The sequence below is a fragment of the Strix aluco genome, chromosome W, assembly GCF_031877795.1.
Source record: "Strix aluco isolate bStrAlu1 chromosome W, bStrAlu1.hap1, whole genome shotgun sequence".
In the NCBI taxonomy this organism is placed as follows: domain Eukaryota; kingdom Metazoa; phylum Chordata; class Aves; order Strigiformes; family Strigidae; genus Strix; species Strix aluco.
In genome coordinates, this window is record NC_133970.1 from 4768688 (window position 1) to 4789523 (window position 20836).

Consider the following 20836-nt stretch of genomic DNA (forward strand, 5'->3'; position numbering starts at 1 on the left):
CCTGCCTCCAGCCAGGCGGAGGACAGGGACAACCGAGATTACTGGACTGTGTGGATTCGATGGCCTGGCACATCTGACCCCCAGCAGTATAAGGCTCCAGTGGACACTGGTGCGGAATGCACCCTAATGCCATCAAATTTTAAAGGAGCAGAAGCCGTTTGTATTTCAGGAGTGACAGGGGGATCTCAACAGCTGACTGTATTGGAGGCCGAGGTGAGCCTAAGTGGAAAAGAGTGGGAAAAACACCCCATTGTGACTGGCCCAGACGCTCCATGTATTTTTGGCATAGATTACCTCAGGAGAGGGTATTTTAAGGACCCAAAAGGGTATTGGTGGGCTTTTGGTATAGCTGCCTTGGAAACAGAAGGAATTAAACAGGTGTCTGTGTTGCCTGGTCTCTCAGAGGATCCTTCTGTTGTGGGATTGCTGAGGGTTGAAGAACAACAGGTGCCAACTGCCACTACAACCGTGCACCGACGGCAATATCGCACCAATCGAGATGCTGTAATCCCTATCCATGAACTGATTCATCATCTAGAGAGCCAAGGAGTCATCAGCAAGATGCGCTCCCCTTTTAACAGCCCCATATGGCCAGTGTGAAAGTCTAATGGAGAGTGGAGATTGACAGTGGACTATCGTGGCCTGAATGAGGTCATGCCACTGCTGAGTGCTGCCGTGCCAGACATGTTGGAACTGCAATATGAACTAGAGTTGAAGGCAGTCAAGTGGTATGCCACGATTGATGTTGCCAGCGCATTTTTCTCCATCCCTCTGGCAGCAGAGTGCAGGCCACAGTTTGCTTTTACCTGGAGGGGTGTCCAATACACCTGGAATCGACTGCCCCAGGGGTGGAAACACAGCCCCACCATTTGCCATGGACTGATCCAGACTGCACTGGAACAAGGTGAAGCCCCAGAACATTTACAGTATATTGATGAAATAATTATATAGGGTAATACAGCAGAAGAAGTTTTTGAGAAAGGGGAGAAAATAATCCAAATCTTTCTGAGAGCCGGGTTGGCCATAAAGCATAGTAAAGTCAAGGGACCTGCACAAGAGATCCAGTTTTTAGGAGTAAAATGGCAAGATGGATGTCGTCAGATTCAAATGGAGGTGATTAATAAAATAACAGCTATGTCCCCACCAACTAACAGAAAGGAAACACAAGCTTTCTTGGGTGTTGTGGGTTTCTGGAGACTGCACATTCCAAATTACAGTCAGATGGTCAGCCCTCTCTATCAAGTGACCCAGAAAAAGAATGATTTTGTATGGGGCCTGGAGCAGCGACAGGCTTTTGAGCAAATTAAGCAGGAAATACTTCATGCAGTAGCCCTCGGGCCAGTTCAGACAGGGCAAGATGTTAAAAATGTGCCCTACACTGCAGCCAGGAAGAATGGCCCTACCTGGAGTCTCTGGCACAGAGCACCAGGGGAAACTCTGGGTTGACTCCTGGGGTTTTGGAGTCGGGGATACAGAGGATCAGAAGACCGCTATACTCCAACCGAAAAGGAGATACTGGCAGCATATGAAGGGGTTCGAGCTGCTTCAGAGGTGATCGGGACTGAAGCACAGCTCCTCCTGGCTCCCTGATTGCCCGTGCTGGGCTGGATGTTCAAAGGGAGTGTCCCCTCTACACACCATGCAACTGATGCCACGTGGAGTAAATGGGTTGCATTAATCACACAGCGGGCTCGAAGAGGGAGCCCCAGACATCCGGGAATACTGAAAGTGATTACAAATTGGCCAGAAGGAAAGATTTTGGAATGGCGCCAGAGGAAGAGGTAGCACGTGCTGAAGAGGCCCTACCATATACTGAGCTACTGGATAATGAGAAGCGATATGCCCTGTTTACCGACGGGTCCTGTCGCATTGTGGGAAAACATTTAAGGTGGAAAGCAGCTCTGTGGAGCCCCACACGACGGGTTACTGTAGCTGCTGAAGGAGAAGGTGAATTGAGTCAGTTTGCAGAGGTGAAAGCCATCCAGTTGGCCTTGGATATCGCTGAGCGAGAAAAGTGGCCAGTGTTCTACCTCTACACTGACTCATGGATGGTGGCAAATGCGCTGTGGGGGTGGTTACAGCAGTGGGAACGGAACAACTGGCAGCACAGAGGCAAACCCCATCTGGGCTGCTGAATTATGGCAAGATGTTGCTTCTTGGGTAGAGAATCTGGTTGTGAAAGTACACCATGTAGACGCTCACATACCTAAGAGCCGGGCCACTGAAGAACATCAGAACAACCAACAGGCGGATCAAGCTGCCAAGATTAAGTTGTCTCAAGTAGATCTGGACTGGCAACATAAGGGTGAACAATTTATGGCTCGCTGGACCCATGACTCCTCAGGCCATCAGGGAAGAGATGCAACATATAGATGGGCTTTGTGACCCAGGGGTGGACTTAACCATGGATGTTCTTGCACAGGTAATCCATGAATGTGAGACATGTGCTACGATCAAGCAAGCCAAGTGGTTAAAGCCCATTTGGTATGGAGGATGATGGTCAAAATATAAATATGGGGAGGCCTGGCAGATTGATTATATCACGCTCCCACAAACTCGGCATGGCAAACACTATGTGCTTACAATGGTGGAAGCAGCCACGGGTTGGTTGGAAACTCATGCCGTGTCCCATGCCACTGCCCGGAACACCATTTTAGGCCTTGAGAAGAAAGTCTTATGGTGGCATGGCACGGCACACCAGAAAGAATTGAGTCAGATAATGGGACACATTTCCGAAACAATCTCATAGACGCCTGGGCCAAAGAACACGGTATTGAGTGGATATATCACATTTCCTACCATGCACCAGCCTCTGGGAAAATTGAGCAATACAATGGGTTGCTAAAAACTACATTGAGAGCAATGGGGGGTGTGTCAGGGGGAGGCAGTGTGTCTGCCTCTAGTCTAACTGAAGAAGAATTTAACCTTGACAAGATTCCAGTGTATCCATGAGAGGCCGGAAAGTCTCAAGAAGTGCCATGGAAACAAGATTAGAGAACTAAGATAAGAAGAACTGTCCTGACGATTCAGGCGAGAAACTATCACCCAATCATGAACTGTTAGTTACTAAAGTAAACCAATCCTGTATGAACACCTACTTTGAAGAAGGTTATAAAAAGGCTTGTTAAAACAATAAAGGTGCTTTTGTAGCCATTTTGGTCATTTTACACAATCTGATGTTTGTCGTGTCCGTCTCTACTGCAACAAATGGTGACCCCGACGTGATCGGGCGAAGTGATCATTTAAAGGCAACGTATTCTGCGGCGGGGAGAGCTGCGGAGAAGTGTAGCGGCGGCGGGAAGAGCTGCGGAGATGGAGCCCGGTGAAGCTGAGAGCAGAGGGAATCTGCTTGGTCCGGACCTGAACTTCGACACCTAAAAAGGTGAGCCACCGGGAACGGGACTGTAATTATGGGGCAGCAATTAACAAAAGAAGAGGAGACAATTTTGTCTACCTGGAAAGCCCTATTAAAAAGAAAAGGGGTTAAAACCACAGAACAAAGCCTGAAAAAGATTTTGATATGGAGCAAGATGCAAGGCTTTGAAGCCACAACAGTAACTGCATTCAGTGTGAGTGCACGGCAAGCAGTAGGATTGAAACTATGGGATGAGGTCTCTAAAGGACAGAAAGAGGCGTGTGAGTTGGCAGCCACATGGCGTCTATTAAGGGAGACCCTGAAGGAATGGAAAGCAGAATGTGAGGCGAATGATGAGCAAAAGAAAGATGAGAAACCAGAAAATGTTAGGAAGGGGAGAGATTGTGGCCAAGGGGCAAATGAAGCCGATGCCTCAGCGTTGGCGATAGCAGGCAGGAAACCCCTCACGGGCAAAAGCAGATCACGCCCTCGCCCTCCTCCTCCTCCTCCGCCATTAAATATTTTGCGGGGCGATGAGGAGCCCCCCCCACCTAGCGGTGCAGCGGCGGCCCCTAGCGGCGCAGCAGCAGAAGGGGTGACCCCATCGGCCCCCCCCGAGGAGGAAAATACGGCGAATAACACAGAGCCGGAGAGTGAGAGCGAAAATGAAAGTGAGGGAGAAGAAGCTTTAACTGCCGCTATGCGAACTCTGCATATTACAGATAAACCCATAGTGAAAAAAGCCCAGCCATGGACTCTCCCTCCATCCACAATAACTGTAGTCCCAACATCCCCTGATCGATTTTGGGAGGGAGTTAGGAAGTATGCTGCCGAAGCTGGCAACTGGGATCTGGTTGAATGCCTCAGCCCATACTCTCCAACCCCGGCATGTCCAAAGCCTGTAGATATAGCAGCAGAGGCTCCTGGTGCATTCCCTGTTTACAAAGCTGTTGCAGGCACAAACCAGCACGATGAGCACAATCCAATCAGCTGGAAAGTGGTGCAGGATTTGCAGAATAAAGCACAGGAATTTGGAATCAATTCTCCTGAGGTGATGCAACTTATTCGAATAATCAGCACAGATCTGCTGTGTCCATATGACATTACACATCTCGCACAAGTGCTGTTTCAGCCGGTGCAATTACAAGAGGCAGATGGCACGCGCAGCCACGCGGAATAATTTACGACTGCCACAAGATGACCCGAGGCTAGGCCTTGGAGAGGATGCTTTGCTTAGTGAAGGGCCATTTAGTAATCCTCAACTACAAGCCATTTGACCCCCTTATATTGCAACAGTCTCAACAGGTGAGACTCACCACATTGAAAAAGACAATGGAATTGCGACAGGGGTGGAACTTTCAAACACTGGGACGTGCATTTAGCAAAAGCCACCTGGTTAGTCAATACCAGAGGATCTGCCAAGCAAGCTGGCCCTGCTCAATCAAACCCCCTACATACCGTGGATGGGGATAAAGCCCCCGCAGTGCGCATTAGGAATATGTTGGGGAAGGCCATCTGGGTTACTCCTGCATTGGGTAAAAGTAAACCCATGCGTGGGATTACTTTTACCCAAGGACCTGGGTGCACTTGGTGGGTGATGCAGAAGGATGGAGAGGTCCGATGTGTGCCTCAGGGAGATTTGATTTTAGGTGAGAATAGCCAATGAACTGGACTGTCAAATAACCCTGTTATGGCAATTGGTGCCTTGCAACATCCCCGTGCCACATCCAAAGCCTCCTGCTCCACCGACTGAGCCAACTCCGCCTCATTCCTCAGCCTTACAGACTGTCATAACAGATGGAACCAGAAGTTATGGACTAAATGAACTCAGCAAACATTGTGGAAGAATGGCCCATAGACTGAGGGAATGATATCTGTGAAACCGGGGAAAAAAAAGGGGTGGTGATTCCTTAAGATGTATTTGGAAACCTGAGCATGACGTCAATGGCATGGAATAAGGGGTGGAGACTGTCCTGGTTTCGACCAGGATGGAGTTAATTTTCATTGGAGTATTTCATACCACATGATGTCATGCCCAGGTGGGCGGGCTCACTCTCGGGGTCTCTCTCTCTCGCGCGCACGCCGTCTGCTCGTCGGGCAGCATTGTTGCTGTGGGGGGCAGTTACCGTGTTCGGTAAGCCACTGTTGCATTTTACCTGTTTTTCTTTTTGGACTCACTATTGTTACTGTTGTTCTCTTGTTATATTTAGTAAATTCTTTCTTTTTACTCAACGCATGAATTCTCTTCTTTTGTCCCTCCCCTATCTTACCAGAGGGGGGAGGGGGAGATGAACGGCCGGCCATGTGACGTCTGGTGCCGGCTGAGTTCAAACCTCCACATCAATGATCTGGATGCGAGAGCTGAATACACCCTTAGCAAGTTTGCTGATGATACTAAACTAGGAGGGACAAGAGGCCTTGCAGAGGGATCTAGATAGACCAGAGCATTGGTCAGTCATTAATGGCATGAAATTTAACAAGAACAAATGCCATATTCTGCACCTGGGACAGAGTAACACCAGACACAAATATAAATTGGGAGAGGAGTGTCTGGAGAGCAGCCCTGCAGAAAGGGATCTGGGGGTGCTGGTTGACAGCAGGCTCAATGTGAGTTAGCAGTGTGCCCTGGCAGCCAAGAGGGCAAACTGCATTCTGGGGTGCATCAAACACAGCAGAACCAGCCAAAAGAGGTGATTATCCCGCTGTATTCAGCATTGGTGTGGCCTCACCTTGGGTATCATGTGCAGTTCCGGGCCCCACAATTTAAGAAGGATGTTAGGGTCCTTGAATGCGTCCAGAGGCGGGTGAAAGGAAAGGAAGGCATGTCCTCTGAGGAGCAGCTGAGGACTCTGGGTTTGTCTAGTTTGGAGAAAAGGAGGCTGAGGGGCAACCTCATTGCTCTCTGCAGCTTCCTGAGGAGGGGAAGTGGAGAGGGAGGTGCTGATCTCTTCTCCCTTGTATCCAGTGACAGGATGCATGGGAATGGTTGAAAGCTGTGCCAGGGGAGGTTCAGACTTGCATTAGGAAGCATTTCTTTACAGGGAGGGTGGACAGACGTTGGAACAGGCTTCCTAGAGAGGTGGTTGATGCCCCATGCCTGTCAGTGTTTAAGAGGCATTTGGACAAGTGCCCTTAATATGCTTTAACTTCTGGTCAGCCCTGAATTGGTCAGGCAGTTGAACTAGATGATCATTGTATGTGCCTTCCAACTGAACTGTTCTATTCTAGCTCAGCTAGTTAGACTATTTTAAAAGTACTTGAGTGCATTTATTCATTGATGTGATCTGGTCAGAATGTGACATATTAGGAACAGTAAGTTGTTCAGAAACTAGAACGAAAAGCAGGAGTTTATTTATTTATTTATTTACATTCAGCTTAAGTATCTCAATTTTAAGAAAATATAATATTTTGGGGAAAATAAAATATGTGTTAGAGACTTTCAGAAAGGCATTAATTCTGGAGACGATTCCTGGGGAATTCAGCATGTGGTGATTTGGGACAGAGAGTCCATTTCTTGCAAGTTTTCTATTATCAGTTGTATATATCCAAAGGACTGAAAATTTGCAAATCTGTGTAGAACTGGGTAGTTAATTTTGAAGGAAATTGTTTGATGCATTGATTAACTTTGGAAATTGTCCACAGACAGCAGCATTGCTTTAATTCATTCATAATTAATAGATTAAACCATATAGGTCCCAATCCTTCTGTGTCATGCAGTCACTGTGTCTTCATGGATCTCAGTTGATATATGCAGATTTAATGCATGAATCTTTTATAATTTTTTCAGTCTTTAAATGGAGAGTAATACCAGCCTAATTTATAATGGGTTGTTAAATTTAGTTAATCTTTAATTTTATAGAGGATTCAGATCCTTGTGTAGGGGGTGCAAAATAAATGTAGAAGATGAGTTTATACTTCAGAAACATTTTTTTTGGAGATTCTATTGAGAAAACTATTATGGTAGTGATCACCATTTGGGAAAGAGAAGGCTGGATCACAGCTTCCTAGGTCTTTATGAGCTCTTTAAAGTGAATGGCAGCAGATGGTAAAAAAGAAAATGTGGATTTCCATGGTTTAGCATCTCAATACTCTTCCTGGAATTCTGAAGGAATTATTTCTGACTCTTTCTTTTTTTTTTTCCTCAGGTTGGAGGTCACACAATGATGCCTATTCGTTGGATGCCTCCAGAAAGTATCATGTACAGGAAGTTCACCACAGAAAGTGATGTCTGGAGCCTAGGGGTCATATTATGGGAAATCTTTACCTATGGCAAACAGCCATGGTATCAGCTCTCAAACAATGAGGTGTGTGTATTATATTTTCAAATTGCATAGAGGGTGACATTTTAACTGACGGTATGGCTTCTCTGAGGAAAGGACAATAGCAAATTTATTTAGTAAAGGCAATAATCCTGATATCATATATTTATGGTATTGTCACAAACTTTGTGGTTGAAGTTCTTCTTTTTCACCCTTTTCTCCCCAAGGTGGATGGAAGTTATCCAAGTAGGACTATACCAAGTTGAGATGTAGCTTTTTCCTTTGTATAGGATAGTCTGCTCTGGGTGTTGAGAAAGACCATGAGCCAATAAAAAGGAGCTTGCCTGTCTCCCAAACTGGCATTGGGTGATTTCAGTTACATATCGGGAAATGTCATTGTCATGAAGTAGTTGTTCTAAAACATTCTTGAATAGATTGAAGGAATCTGGAGATCTCTTCATACCTGGGAAATCAAAAGTAATCCCTTTCCAGAGATTAGCCATGGTGGTACTCATAAAGTATAAGGAGGGAGAGAGAGATACTCTATGTGAGACGATTAAAACAGCTTACTACTGAGATGAGGTGAGACTGATAGACAGGTAGGGGAGATATGGTATTGCTTCTCTACCACCGTTCCCTCATGAATGGAAGGGGAAACACGGGTTAACATAACATCACATCAGTCAAGACATTGCTCCTTGACATCCTACATTATGGTGATTTTTCCAGATCATATCCCACTGCCCGTACATCTACCTAGAAATGCAGCTCTTCTGCAGAGGTGGCCAGGTGACTGTCACCAGTGAGGCTGCTGTGGCTATTAGCAGCTAGCTCTTCCATGGGTGAGGCCTATGTAATTGGCATGGATACACTGATCCTTTCCTTGTGATTTCTTGTAGGTGATTGAGTGCATCACTCAGGGCCGAGTGCTGCAGCGACCTCGCACGTGTCCCAAGGAAGTATATGAGTTGATGCTGGGCTGTTGGCAAAGGGAGCCTCACATGAGGCTCAACATCAAAGAAATCCATTCCCTCCTCCAGAACGTGGCTAAGGCATCTCCAGTTTACCTGGATATTTTAGGCTAAAACATCCTAGCATTTCTTCTTATGGTCTGTGTGAATGAATGTGTTTAACTGCCACTGAACTCCATTAAAATGTGTTCTTAACTTTGACAGTATTAAAGACAAAGATATGGAGAAGCTTTCAAAGGGCAAGCAATGTGCAGTTCTCCATCTATAGACACAGTATTGACTTTTTAGACATTACTGAAACATATCTTCACTCTCTCTCTCTTTCAGTTTCTACCATTTTTCCTCTCTCTAATCAATTTGGCTTCTGCATTATTGTAACTCTGCATAAACAAAGGCCTTAAAAACTTGATCTGTTATATCAGTAGACTCTCCAGTTAGCCCACCAAAACTAACAAAGTCTTGTTGTATTCATGCATTTGATGTGGATGAAAAAAGGGAAAAACATATTTGACTCAAACTTTGTGATTTCTGATATACAGATACCAGGAGTGTCTTTGTATTCACCTCAGTTTTTTTGCTTCAGCATGTGGGTGGAAAAAAACTAATGTTCTCTACACAAAGCATATTTCTTGCAGAGACAAAGCTAGATGAAATGAAAACAGCACTTATGTGATCCACTGTCTGAAGGAACTATGGGATCAGATGGCATTCAACCCCACTAAAAAAACACTGAAACAATTTGATGGAAGGCAAGAGGTGGTTTAGAACTTTCCTTGGACAGTCTTTCTGAGGAGTAAAGGGATTATTCGAGGAGGTGCATGGCCAGCATTTTTCATTGCCAGATACAAGTCTACGGTAAAAGGGAAAAAGATATTGTCTGTACTGCACACAATTATGTTACAAAATGATGAACAAAACACATGCCCTTATTTTGTCTTCTGGTAGGATATTGGCATGCCACTGGTATAAAAATATTCTTCATCTAGTCTTTGGTAATAAATGATGAAGCTAGGCTTATTAATGTACAGGATTAATTTCAGGATCAAGTGTTTAAACTAAGGATTTTGTTAACATAGGGAAAGCTATAGATGCTAGGGCAGGTGTATCTTATATGGTGCTTGTCCAGCAGCACATTCCTTCCTTCCTCAATACTTTATTTTTTTTAACTGTGCAAGCAAAATTGTGCATGGTATTTGTTGATTAATGCCCTTTGTGCAGAAATTAATCTTCCATCTTGTAGTACACCCTTGTACTAACTCTGATATATATATATAAACCTCACATAGTTAACTCATAATAACATAACTTATATTTCATTAGAAGGGGATAATGGAGGACACATTTACAATGCTACAGATACAATAGACTGATATTACATGAATAATCTAAAGTACAGAGATCACTGGTTATGTTTGAGCCATGGTGGGGGATAGAGTGAGATCCCTGGACAAAATAAATATGACTGAGATTATGGCTTACTATTTGGAGTGCAAAGACCCGGAATTCAGCACCATGTTTGTGTTGATGCTTGTGCTGTTATTCCCACCATCCACTTTTTAAAAAATTATTTGTTTTTAACTGGATGGGCATTGTACATGTACAGCATTTGCATGGCCACTGTGTTGATGACAAATGCATGGGTATATCTGTTGTTTTTCAAAACAGAACTTGAAGAATTTAAAATTCAAATTCTTTCAAATTTAGAGGTAGGATTATTTTTAATATGAATTCCTGCAAATTAAAACCTACCTTACCTAGTCCTCAAGACTTGTGCCTCCCTCTGTGAGGGGGCATTGCTGCAAAAAAGTGATCTTTCTTTTCTTTTTCTCTTTTTGTTCTTTTCTTATTGACATGGGCCAGATCAAAATAGTTCTTCATCTTTGTGTTGGGAGTATTGTATTTAATAAATTAAGCATTTTATTTTTTCAAGTGCTCCCATAATATTCTTAATATATAATTTTATTGCATATATTATTTATTGAGGCACTTTAGGTTTTTCCTTCAGAAGCTTTTAGAGATAGCTCATAAATATTTTGAACATTTTCAAAAGAAATCAGTTCACTGGACAGTGGTGGATTTTTACCCTTCTCAATGTCATTGAAAAGACAGCATTACAAATAGACATGAGAATATAATGATAAAGCCATACTCAGTTTTTCTTTACTAAACTAGATTTTATTTCTTAACCAGTACTGAACTGGAAACACACAAAAAGTCTAAGGAAGATTCCTACAAAATCAGCCTTAAAATTTTACTAGACTGTCTTAGAAGTTCACATAGAAAGCTAAAGACTGAGCATTCAGTGAAACCCTTTCTCTTGAGAATCTGATTTTTATGTTTTAAAGGAACTTGCAAATAATTTTCAACATAACAGCAGTGGAGAAGGAAGGTGTCACAGTCCGCTGATATTGTGCAGTGGGAAAGGGTTGCAGGTGGTGGAGGGGGAGGTGTTAAGCTTCTGCCTGATGTATTCTGTCTTAGTTTCTTATGATCTTAAGGAAAAGGCCTGAAAGCAAACACATGGGTTTTGCAAGCACTAAAAGAATGTATACTCCCAAAAAACCCAACAAAAACCAAACCCAGTAAACCCCTGAAATTGTACTTAGTGGTATCTTATTTTTTATTTACTAGTGAGACTATTAGAGTCATTTTAGAGAATAGCTAATGCATTGTGCAATAACATAGCAGTATGTTAAACTTCTAAAGGACCAAATGTTCTACAAAGCCACCAGTATGGATTACCTTAAGCTATATCATTACTCTTCTTGATCATGCATAAAAGGTATAATCAGAGTAGACAAGCTATTAACTTTAGTTATACATATTTTGCAATTTTTCATGGAAAGGTAATATATATGTATAAATTTACATATGTCTACATTACTACAAATGAGTAGTCTGCTGAGTGACCAAAATAATTTTTTTTCTTTTTATATTTATTTTTTATGTTTATGAAATTCAACTTTTTTAACTGGTGTGCAGCAGAGGGAGTGCTAGAATGCCAGAGATATAACAACAAGCCCTTTTTTTCCTCAAATGACTGCTTAAAAACATTTCTTCCATTCCCATCTCACTTGCTTATTTCTCACAAGAAAATGAACTGAGCTCCAAAAGCAGTTTGATTTACTGTCATTTCTGGGTTTGTGCTATTGCTTTTCTATTGTCCTAGAATAACAGTGCAACTTCATTAGCATTTTATAATTGTCTGCAGTAATGAAATAATTCCAAGACTATTCAGACCGCAGCACTACTTGCAGGATGATGGTGAGAATGCCAAAATTCAGCAGTAATAATAGCAGCATTTGTGCACTCTCTCTCTCTCCGCACCTTTTTGAGAGATTGTTTCTGTTGTGGCTGATGTAGAGTTTTAAAAAACACTTTGAAAAGAAAAGAAATAACCCAATAAAATGATCAGGTCACTGGATTACTAAGGTACAATGGGAATGTGTTAGAACAAGACTGTCTCTGGGTTGTTGCAGCCTGTAAATTAATTCAAATGCTGCTATAAAACGTGAGAGAGGGAAGTGGGGAAGGGCAGGGGAACAGATCAGGGTTTCCAATAAAACATGAAGGTTTTGATAGCACAGAAAGTTGTATTTTCTTGTTGTCAGGGCTGGGATGAACCAGTGCTGCTTTGAATCAAAAGGTCCTTGAAGAGCCTTAGTTAAAACACTTGTGGGTTGGTTTTTTTGTGGGAGGGGGCACGTTACTATAATTAATCACAAATATGAAGTAAAAATAAAAAGTGTACATGTTTCAGGGAAAACACTGTGAATTTCACAACAGCAACAAAGTGACTCTTTTGCCATCTTTTAAACATATATCTCAGGAGAAGAAAAAGGAAATGCTGGGTACATTATTTTGCCGTCTATGCATTCTAGACCAGGTCTATGGGATTTTTTTGTTTGCTTGTAGAAGGCTCTGAGTGACAAGTAACTGGTATTTTATAAACACTGAATACTTTGGGCAAGGATAATAGAAGCTGCTAGTAGTGGGGCTATTTGATAGAAATATGTAAGAAAACAGAGATCAAACCAAATCTTTACAGAGGCCTGTATCTTGCAGTTTATATGTATCATTCTGTAACTTAAAGAAAAGCAGCTAAGAATGTTTTATATACAAGTAATTTAATTCAACACTGATGTTTAATTACATCACCAACAGAGATAGAATCAATTCATTATGAAATATTTGTCTCAGCCCTGCTCTTCACCTATACTTTATGTATATACATATATTTCTAGATCTCTCTTGCTTTGTTACTTGAGATAGAGAGAGAGAGAGAGATATCTACATATAAATATAGATCTCCATATTGTCACCAAACTGTGACCTGGTGTGTAGCACTATCTTTCTCCTTTTCTTTTTCTTTTTCTTTTCTTAACATGATGTCTCTGTGCAAATATTTAGTGGTTCTCATTTTGCAGTTTGCTATAGCAAGGCTGATTTTGAAGTGATGCCTACGTATCAGTGTTAAAAGTTTTGTTTGTGAATCATGTGACCAGCTTCTCTCAACATGACATGGAAAGTCTCTTGTGTTATAGTGTATTTAATAAAAATGATGTCTTACAATAAACAGTGTCATTCAAAAGAAAGATACAATGATTACTTTAAAAGACATACAGTTTTCATGGTGCTATGTGCTATTTTTTTAAATGTCTTTGTTTACTTTCATTCCTTTCAAAAAGGATGAAATTAAGATATGGTTTAGTATGCTTAGAAGCATGATATATTTGCACTCTAAAACCCTGAATAAAAACCATGTCACTGAATTCCTAGGTGAGGAAAGAAGAGTTCCATAATAATAATAGGAAAAAGAAACATCCAATCTGAATGTAATCTGTTAGGTTTCTTTTTATTATTTTTTTAAATTTTTTCTCCAAAATTAAGATCCTATTTGAACACTTGTTCATTTGGAGAGCTGGCTTTGCAAATAGCTTGTTTAAGGCCATTTGCATCTCCTTCAATGTGCACAACCTGCACCAGCCAAGCATAGTCGCCTTTGCTGTTCAGCAACAGGGCCTTTCACAGCCTAATAACAGAGTCAAAGGCCCATCAGCTATTCCTGCCCCTTCTGCATAAAATCCATAGAGAGTTGTGAAACACTAAAAAGGCCAGTAGGGGATATTCAGTCCAAGTCCTGCTCCTGCTCCTGCTTCTGCTTCTGCTAAGGCTCAACAAACTTTCAAAATTGATTTCATGATGAAGTCTTTGTACTGGGGTGGATCCATTCTCTGGGGGGTGCTGCTCGTCACCACTTGTGGCAGCCCAAACAAAGAGGGATGATGTCTAGGCTGCCCCCGTCTCTTCTTCTTAGCCCTTTTCTAGTTGCCTTGTGCAGCTGCTCATCTTGTCCCCAGCCTGGGGACCTAGTAACAGAGGAGCCAGGACTGGGTCTCACCCTCAGCTGCCTAGACCCAGCTTCTTGCCTCCTCTCTGCTAGAAACCATCTAGCCTTTGCTTGACATGGCAACTAATAAATCACCCAGTGACATAGTTCTATTGTTTTCATGATCTTGAAATTAAAACACTGAAATATCTATCTGTCCTGGTTTTATTGCACCGATTAAATCTTCTCACAAAAGAAGAGTCAATCTGCATTGTTCCTGAGACTATTTAGATACTCCTTGGAGACATACACATTCACATCACCTTTCACTCATTTATCTTGATCAGGTAACCAAACTGGCTGGTGCCAGGAACATGTGAAGAGATGCAAATCCATTCCCTCCTGCCTTTGACACCTCAGCTCCCAGGCATGCTTCTGACCTTGTCTCTATCATCCTGAATGCTATCCAGAATTTGCAGATTCCTGGCACATCCTCCTTGAATCACCACCCTTCCACTACTTTTGCTGCAATATACTTTGGGAATTGGCATATATATGCATATACAAACCAATTACTGTGTGTATTGGGTTTATATGGTGTCACGTCCCACTCAGATGAGGGAGACAAGTGACACAGATTCACAAATCCCCAATGGAGCGGACAATGGTGAGACAAGTCTCAAAGTCCAAACACTTATTAACTACCTACAATGTACTAATTGGACACATGATAATTGGCTAAGTATATAACAAGTTGTGGCAATCAATACAGTATGCCTTGCATTTCTTAATGGTAGTGAAGGAAAAAGGGGAAAAAGGAAAGGAGGGAGATGGAGGGAATAGGGGAATAGAGATCACCGGTCTGGGTTTCTGCATCGATCCCACCAGCAAGGGTTCCAGGAGGCATCCGACTTCTTTGCTTCACTGCACTCTCCAGCCCCCCCTCCCCTCTTTCCCCCCCCCCTCGATTTATACCCACTTTCCTTGGGTCCGTCCCCTAGGTCGACCCACATACCTACGTATCCCATGTACGGGGAGGGGTGAGGTGTTTCATGGGATGATGTAATTAGCATGATCATGCTAGCCCTCGTTAGCATATTGAGGGGTGTTAACTTTAATATGCATTTTGTGGATAATGAAGCAAAGGTCATTCACTGGACAGATGGCCCTTGAAATTTGGCCAGGTGCACCAGAGCAGAGCTGTCCTGTCTCCACAGGGCTCCCTCCTCCAGCTGCATCCTGTGTTATTGGGGCAGCCTTATCAGCTTCGACCCCCACACCATCCACCCCGGGACTATAGTTTCGTCTTGCGAATGTTTGAGGCATTCCTTAGCTCAGAGGGCCTCAACTTTTATTGCTTTCTCAGGCTGTTTTTCTTAGTCCGTGTTTCTCACAGGCCTGTTTTTTCATCTCTCACATATGGCAAGATTTTGTTAGTGAGGGCTCCAGGGGTGGCTTCTGTGAGAAGACACCAGAAGCTGCTGCCATGTCCGACAGAGCCAGTTTCAGCCAGCTCCAAGACTGACCTGCTGCTGGCCAAAGCTGAGCCAATCAGCGATGTTGGTAGTGCCTCTGGGCTAACATATTTAAGAAAAGGTAAAAAATTCTGTTCAGCAGCTGTAAGATAGAGGAGTGAGGAAACGTGAAACAACCCTGCATGTACACAAGGTCAGTGAAGAAGGAGGGAGAGAAGGTGCTCCAGGCACTGAAGTAGATTCCTCTGAAGCCCATGGAGGAGTCCATGGTGATGTAGGTTGTCCCCCTGCAGCCCATGGAGAACCATGGTGAAGATATCCACACTGTATATCCACAGCCCGTGGAGACCCCATGCCGGAGCAGGCCCCTAGCAGGAGCTGTGGCTTGTGGAAATCAGGTTTTCTGGCAGGACCCACGCTGGAGTAGTCCACTCCTGAAGGACTGTACCCCATGGAAGGACCCATGCTGGAGGAGTTTGTGAAGAATGCACATTGGAGAAGTTCATGAAGGACTGTCTCCCATGGGAGGGACCCCACGCTGGATCAGGGGAAGAGCATGAGGAAAAGGAGTGGCAGAGACAAAGCGTTATGAACTGACTGCAACCCCCACTCCCCATCCTCCTGTGTTGCTCAGGGGGAGGAGGTAGAAGGTTAGGAGTGAAATTGAGCCTGGGAGGAAGGGAGGGCTGGGGGGAAGGTGTTTTTAGTTTTGTTTTATTTCTCAATATCCTACTCTGATTTTGACTGGCAATAAATTAAATTAATTTCCCCAAGTTGAGTCTATTTTGCCTGTGACAGTAATTGTATCTAATTTCCCTGTCCTTATCCTGACCCATGAGCTTTTTGTCATATTTTGTCCCCTTGTCCTGTTGAGGAGGGGAGTGATAGAGTGGCTTAGTTGGCACCTGGAGGCCAACCCATCAGACTGGGCCTCCCAGCAAGTGCAGAAAGGATATAAGTATAGTCTTCTAGTCTCCTAGCAACAGAGTATGTAAAAATGAAAGCTGGAGACCTGTTTCCCTAGCAGTATTCTGTATGTAAGATGTGCATTTTGCTTTTGTTGCCTCTAATTGCTATTTCTAAACTGGTTTTTTTTTCAACTGAGTCATTTTCAGAACTTGGATTATTCTATGAAGAGCACTGCTCACATTCCCAGTTACTGTAATTAACATTTTAAAAAATCACAGCTGGGGACTGCAAGTCTTTCGGAAACAAAATAGAATGAACAAATGGAAGTCATATTCCCTGTTTCCTTCTTCTTCCCTCTCATCCCTAAACCAGAGATTTTCAGTAGAGAGTCTGCTTACCTTACATTTTTTTCCCCAAGCTGCTACATAAAAAAGAAAGTCCCTGCAAATAACTCATTATAAACTTGGGTCATCCCTTTTCATTTATGTTTTTTGCACTGCTTCGTGATTTTGGGAATTATATTGACAAATGACATTATCACCAGTCATTTTTAACAACTCAGAATCTAAAGAGGCTTGGATAAGAGAAAGCAGATGGAAAGTGAACATCGTGCCTCTGATACCACAGAGGCCACTAAATGAATATACACTTTGCTTGCTTAAAATAGCACCTATTGGCAGTAAATGTTTTCAGCCTTTTTACTAATGGGGGACTAATCACTTGGGCAAGAGCTAGGCTCTTTGCAATCTGTTCCAGTGCTCTTCTGTCTCATGTTATGTTGTACAACCTCACTGACCTCAGTGTTAGGCAACCAGGTAGGGATCGGTGAAGTCAGTAATATGAATCACAGGTAACATCATTTTCCCAAGCTGTGCAAGATCCTGTAGCAGTTTCATAGTAGGATATGTATTGCTTAGAGGTTACTTTCAGACTAGAGTTACTGCTAAAAAAAAAAATCTACTTGTGAATGTGACTCGGGAAAGGGTTCAAAGATGGTTTTCTTGAGCCAGAATGGTATATGAAGGAAATTCGGATGTCAACTCATTTTGGGCAAAGTCGAAGTTTTGTTTAAAATCTGGAAACTCAACTAATGGATATTAAAATTCTTAATTTCAAGTCTGCAGCACTGACAAGCCCAACCTAGGGCCTCACCAAAAGTAGCAGCATACAACTGCAGAATTGGAGACAGTGAGGCCCATAAAACCTGAATGAGCTGAGACTGTGGGAGACAGGATGTCTCCTGAGACCATGCCCAGGGATCATCAAACCCTGCTACTGTTGTTTTGTTTTTCAGAGATCAAAACCTAGGGTTAGCTGGGGAAGCAGGCATGATGAGGAGGGAATGGGCGGGGGGGGGGGGATGGGTGTTAGATATTCTCATGCATGACTATGAAATCAAGTCAGGGCCACACCAAAAATGCTAAAAATGACAGTCTGTAGCTGTACCTGTACAAACAATAGTGGATGATGTGGTGGTTGGAGGCCGACTAGGGCACAGCGATCATGAACTAATACAGTTCTCTATTCTTAGAGAGGCCAGGAGATGGGGAAGCAGAACTGACATCCTGGACTTCCAAAGGGCTGACTTTGTCTTGTTTAGGCACCTGCTTGACAGAATCCCTTGGGAGACGATCCTGAAGGATGTAGGGGTCCAGGAAGGCTGGGCACTCTTTAAGAAGGAAGTGTTAATGGCACAGGAACAGGCAGTCCCCAGGTGCTGTAAGAGAAGCCGGTGACAGAGAAGACCACCCTGGCTGAACAGGGAGCTTTGGCTGCAGCTCAGGGAGAAAAGGAGAGTTTACGGCCTTTGGAAGAAGGGGCTAGCCACTCACAGTGATTACAAAGAGGCTGTGAGGCTATGCAGGGCAGAAATCAGGAAGTCTAAAGCCCAGCTAGAAATTAATCTGGCTTCAGCAATCAAGGATAACAAGAAATGTTTCTATAAGTATGTCAACAGCAAAAGAAAGACCATCCCCTGATAGATGCAGGAGGAAACATGGTAACAAGCTACGAGGAAAAGGCTGAGGTGCTTAATGCCTTCTTTGCCCCAGTCTTTAATAACAAGACTAGTTGTATTGAGGGAATCCAGCCGCCTCAGCCAGAAGACAGAGACTGGGAGAACGACCCCCCCTGCAATCCAGGAGGAGATAGTCAGTGACCTACTGCATCACCTTGACTTTAGCAAGGGCTTTGACACCATTTCCCACACCATTCTCCTGGCAAAACTGGCTGCTCGAGGCTTGGATGGGCACACACTTCGCTGGGTAAAAAACTGGCTGGATGGCCGGGCCCAAAGAGTTGTGGTGAATGGAGTTAAATCCGGTTGGCGGCCGGTCATGAGTGGTGTCCCCCAGGGCTCGGTTTTAGGGCCACTCCTGTTTAACATCTTTATTGATGATCTAGACGAGGGGATCGAGTGCACCCTCAGTAAGTTTGCAGATGACACCAAGTTGGGTGGGAGTGTTGATCTGCTCGAGGGTAGGGAGGCTCTGCAGAGAGATCTGGACAGGCTGGAGCGATGGGCTAAGGCCAACTGGAGGAGTTTCAATAAGGCCAAATGCCGGGTGCTGCACTTGGGCCACAACAACCCCCAGCAGCGCTACAGGCTTGGGGAGGAGTGGCTGGAGAGCTGCCAGTCAGAGAGGGACCTTGGGGGGTTGATTGACAGCCGGCTGAACATGAGCCAGCAGTGTGCCCAGGTGGCCAAGAAGGCCAATGGTATCCTGGCTTGTATCAGAAATAGCGTGGCCAGCAGGGACAGGGAAGGGATCTTGCCCCTGTACTCGGCACTGGTGAGGCCGCACCTCGATGACTGTGTTCAGTTTTGGGCCCCTCACTACAAAAAGGACATTGAATTACTTGAGTGTGTCCAGAGAAGGGCAACGAAGCTGGTGAAGGGTCTGGAGCACAGGTCTTACGAGGAGCGGCTGAGGGAACTGGGGTTGTTTAGTCTGGAGAAGAGGAGGCTGAAGGGAGACCTCGTTGCCCTCTACAACTACCTGAAAGGAGGTTGCAGAGAGCTGGGGATGAGTCTCTTTAACCAAGTAATAAGCGATAGGACAAGAGGTAATGGCCTCAAGTTGCGCCAGGGAAGGTTTAGACTGGATATTAGGAAACATTTCTTTACAGAACGGATTGTTAGGCATTGGAATGGGCTGCCCAGGGAGGTGGTGGAGTCCCCATCCCTGGAGGTGTTTAAGAGTCAGGTTGACATAGCTCTTAAGGATATGGTGTAGTTGAGAACTGTCACTGTTAGGTTAATGGTTGGACTAGATGATCTTCAAGGTCTTTTCCAACCTAGATGATTCTGTGATTCTGTGATTCTGTGATAGTGAAGCTGTTACATACACTGACTGGTATGAATTGAGAATAATAGTAAAAGCTAGCAAAATGTAACTGGTGTTGCATTCATCCTTCTGGCTGTTCTGTTACTTGAAGATGGCACTGAATAGCACTGTTAATTCAAGGTAAACTTTTCATGATGATATTTTCTCTTTAAAACCACAGTAGTGATTAAACCTTTGTGGGCAATCAGTAACTTAAAAAATAATGTAGCACAGATTTGTTGAACTTTACCTTAGACAGAGACAACATCAGCTTCCGCTTTGCCTCTGTTCTCATGCAGTAATCCATGAGTGAGCAATACGTTCAAAAGGACAGAGACATACCAGCTTATTTTCTGGTGATGCTTTGGTGAGCCTAATGCTAGCAACCTTCATCTTACTGGCTACCCGAAGTTCACTTTCTGTGTATTCCACTTCTGCTCTGACATAAAGCTTTTTTCAAGAGAGACTAGTTACCATGGCAATGTCTCTAAAATAGAACAAATACAGCACACATCAATGCCTGTAAAATAAATATAATAAAGTGCATCTTATAATACATTATTCTGCATTCACTGGGTAGGAATTTGTGCAGAGGGTTGCAACTAAGTCTTTTTCATTTAATTATGGGAAAGCAATTCTTCAAACTGAGATTGGGAAGGAACAGAACAGAATTGCTGAGTAATTAAAAAGACAGAGCTCTGGTTGTTAAGTTAAAGCCATTAACAAGGTTGCTTTTCATGGAGATGGTGATCTATCTCCCCCTAACTATACTGGGTGCTGGATTAAGTTTATATTCTCATAGAAGTGTGAACTTTTTAAAGAGGTTTTAATAAGGCTATGTTTTATTTTGGAGCAGATCACAGTTGGTATTCCTGGTTGGTCTGCTAAGCACTGCAGGCCACAGGGAAACAGTCTCATGAGGTCAGGACACACTGCACTACTAAGCCAGGCAGAGGGAACTCAGCCAGGTTTCATTCTCTGAGATGGGAAGCATTCAAAAGCAACTAGTAAAACAGATAGTATTTATGCAGGTGTGAGACCAAGACTGTGACACTGTGTGACATAGGCGCAATCCCCAGCTGCATATCTGCCAAGACATGGATCTTCCTCTTCTGTGCTCCATACATCACCACAGTGATGATAACTGACCCATAAGAATTCACAGACAAATAAGGAGGATTATTAGTATGGCACAAAACCACGAACTGCTGG

The 20836-nt window shown here is 43.5% G+C and overlaps 1 protein-coding gene across 1 annotated transcript in view; it reads left to right on the top strand.

Moving 5' to 3' along the window:
* Positions 1-8932, top strand: part of LOC141917553 (BDNF/NT-3 growth factors receptor-like) — a 243026-nt gene extending 234094 nt beyond the window's left edge. The window contains exons 17-18 of the mRNA XM_074810810.1: positions 7501-7659; positions 8514-8932. Of these exons, the coding sequence (XP_074666911.1) occupies positions 7501-7659; positions 8514-8699 (345 nt within the window). The 3' untranslated portion in view covers positions 8700-8932. The remainder of the gene's footprint in view (positions 1-7500; positions 7660-8513) is intronic.
* The last annotated feature ends 11904 nt before the right edge of the window (positions 8933-20836 follow it).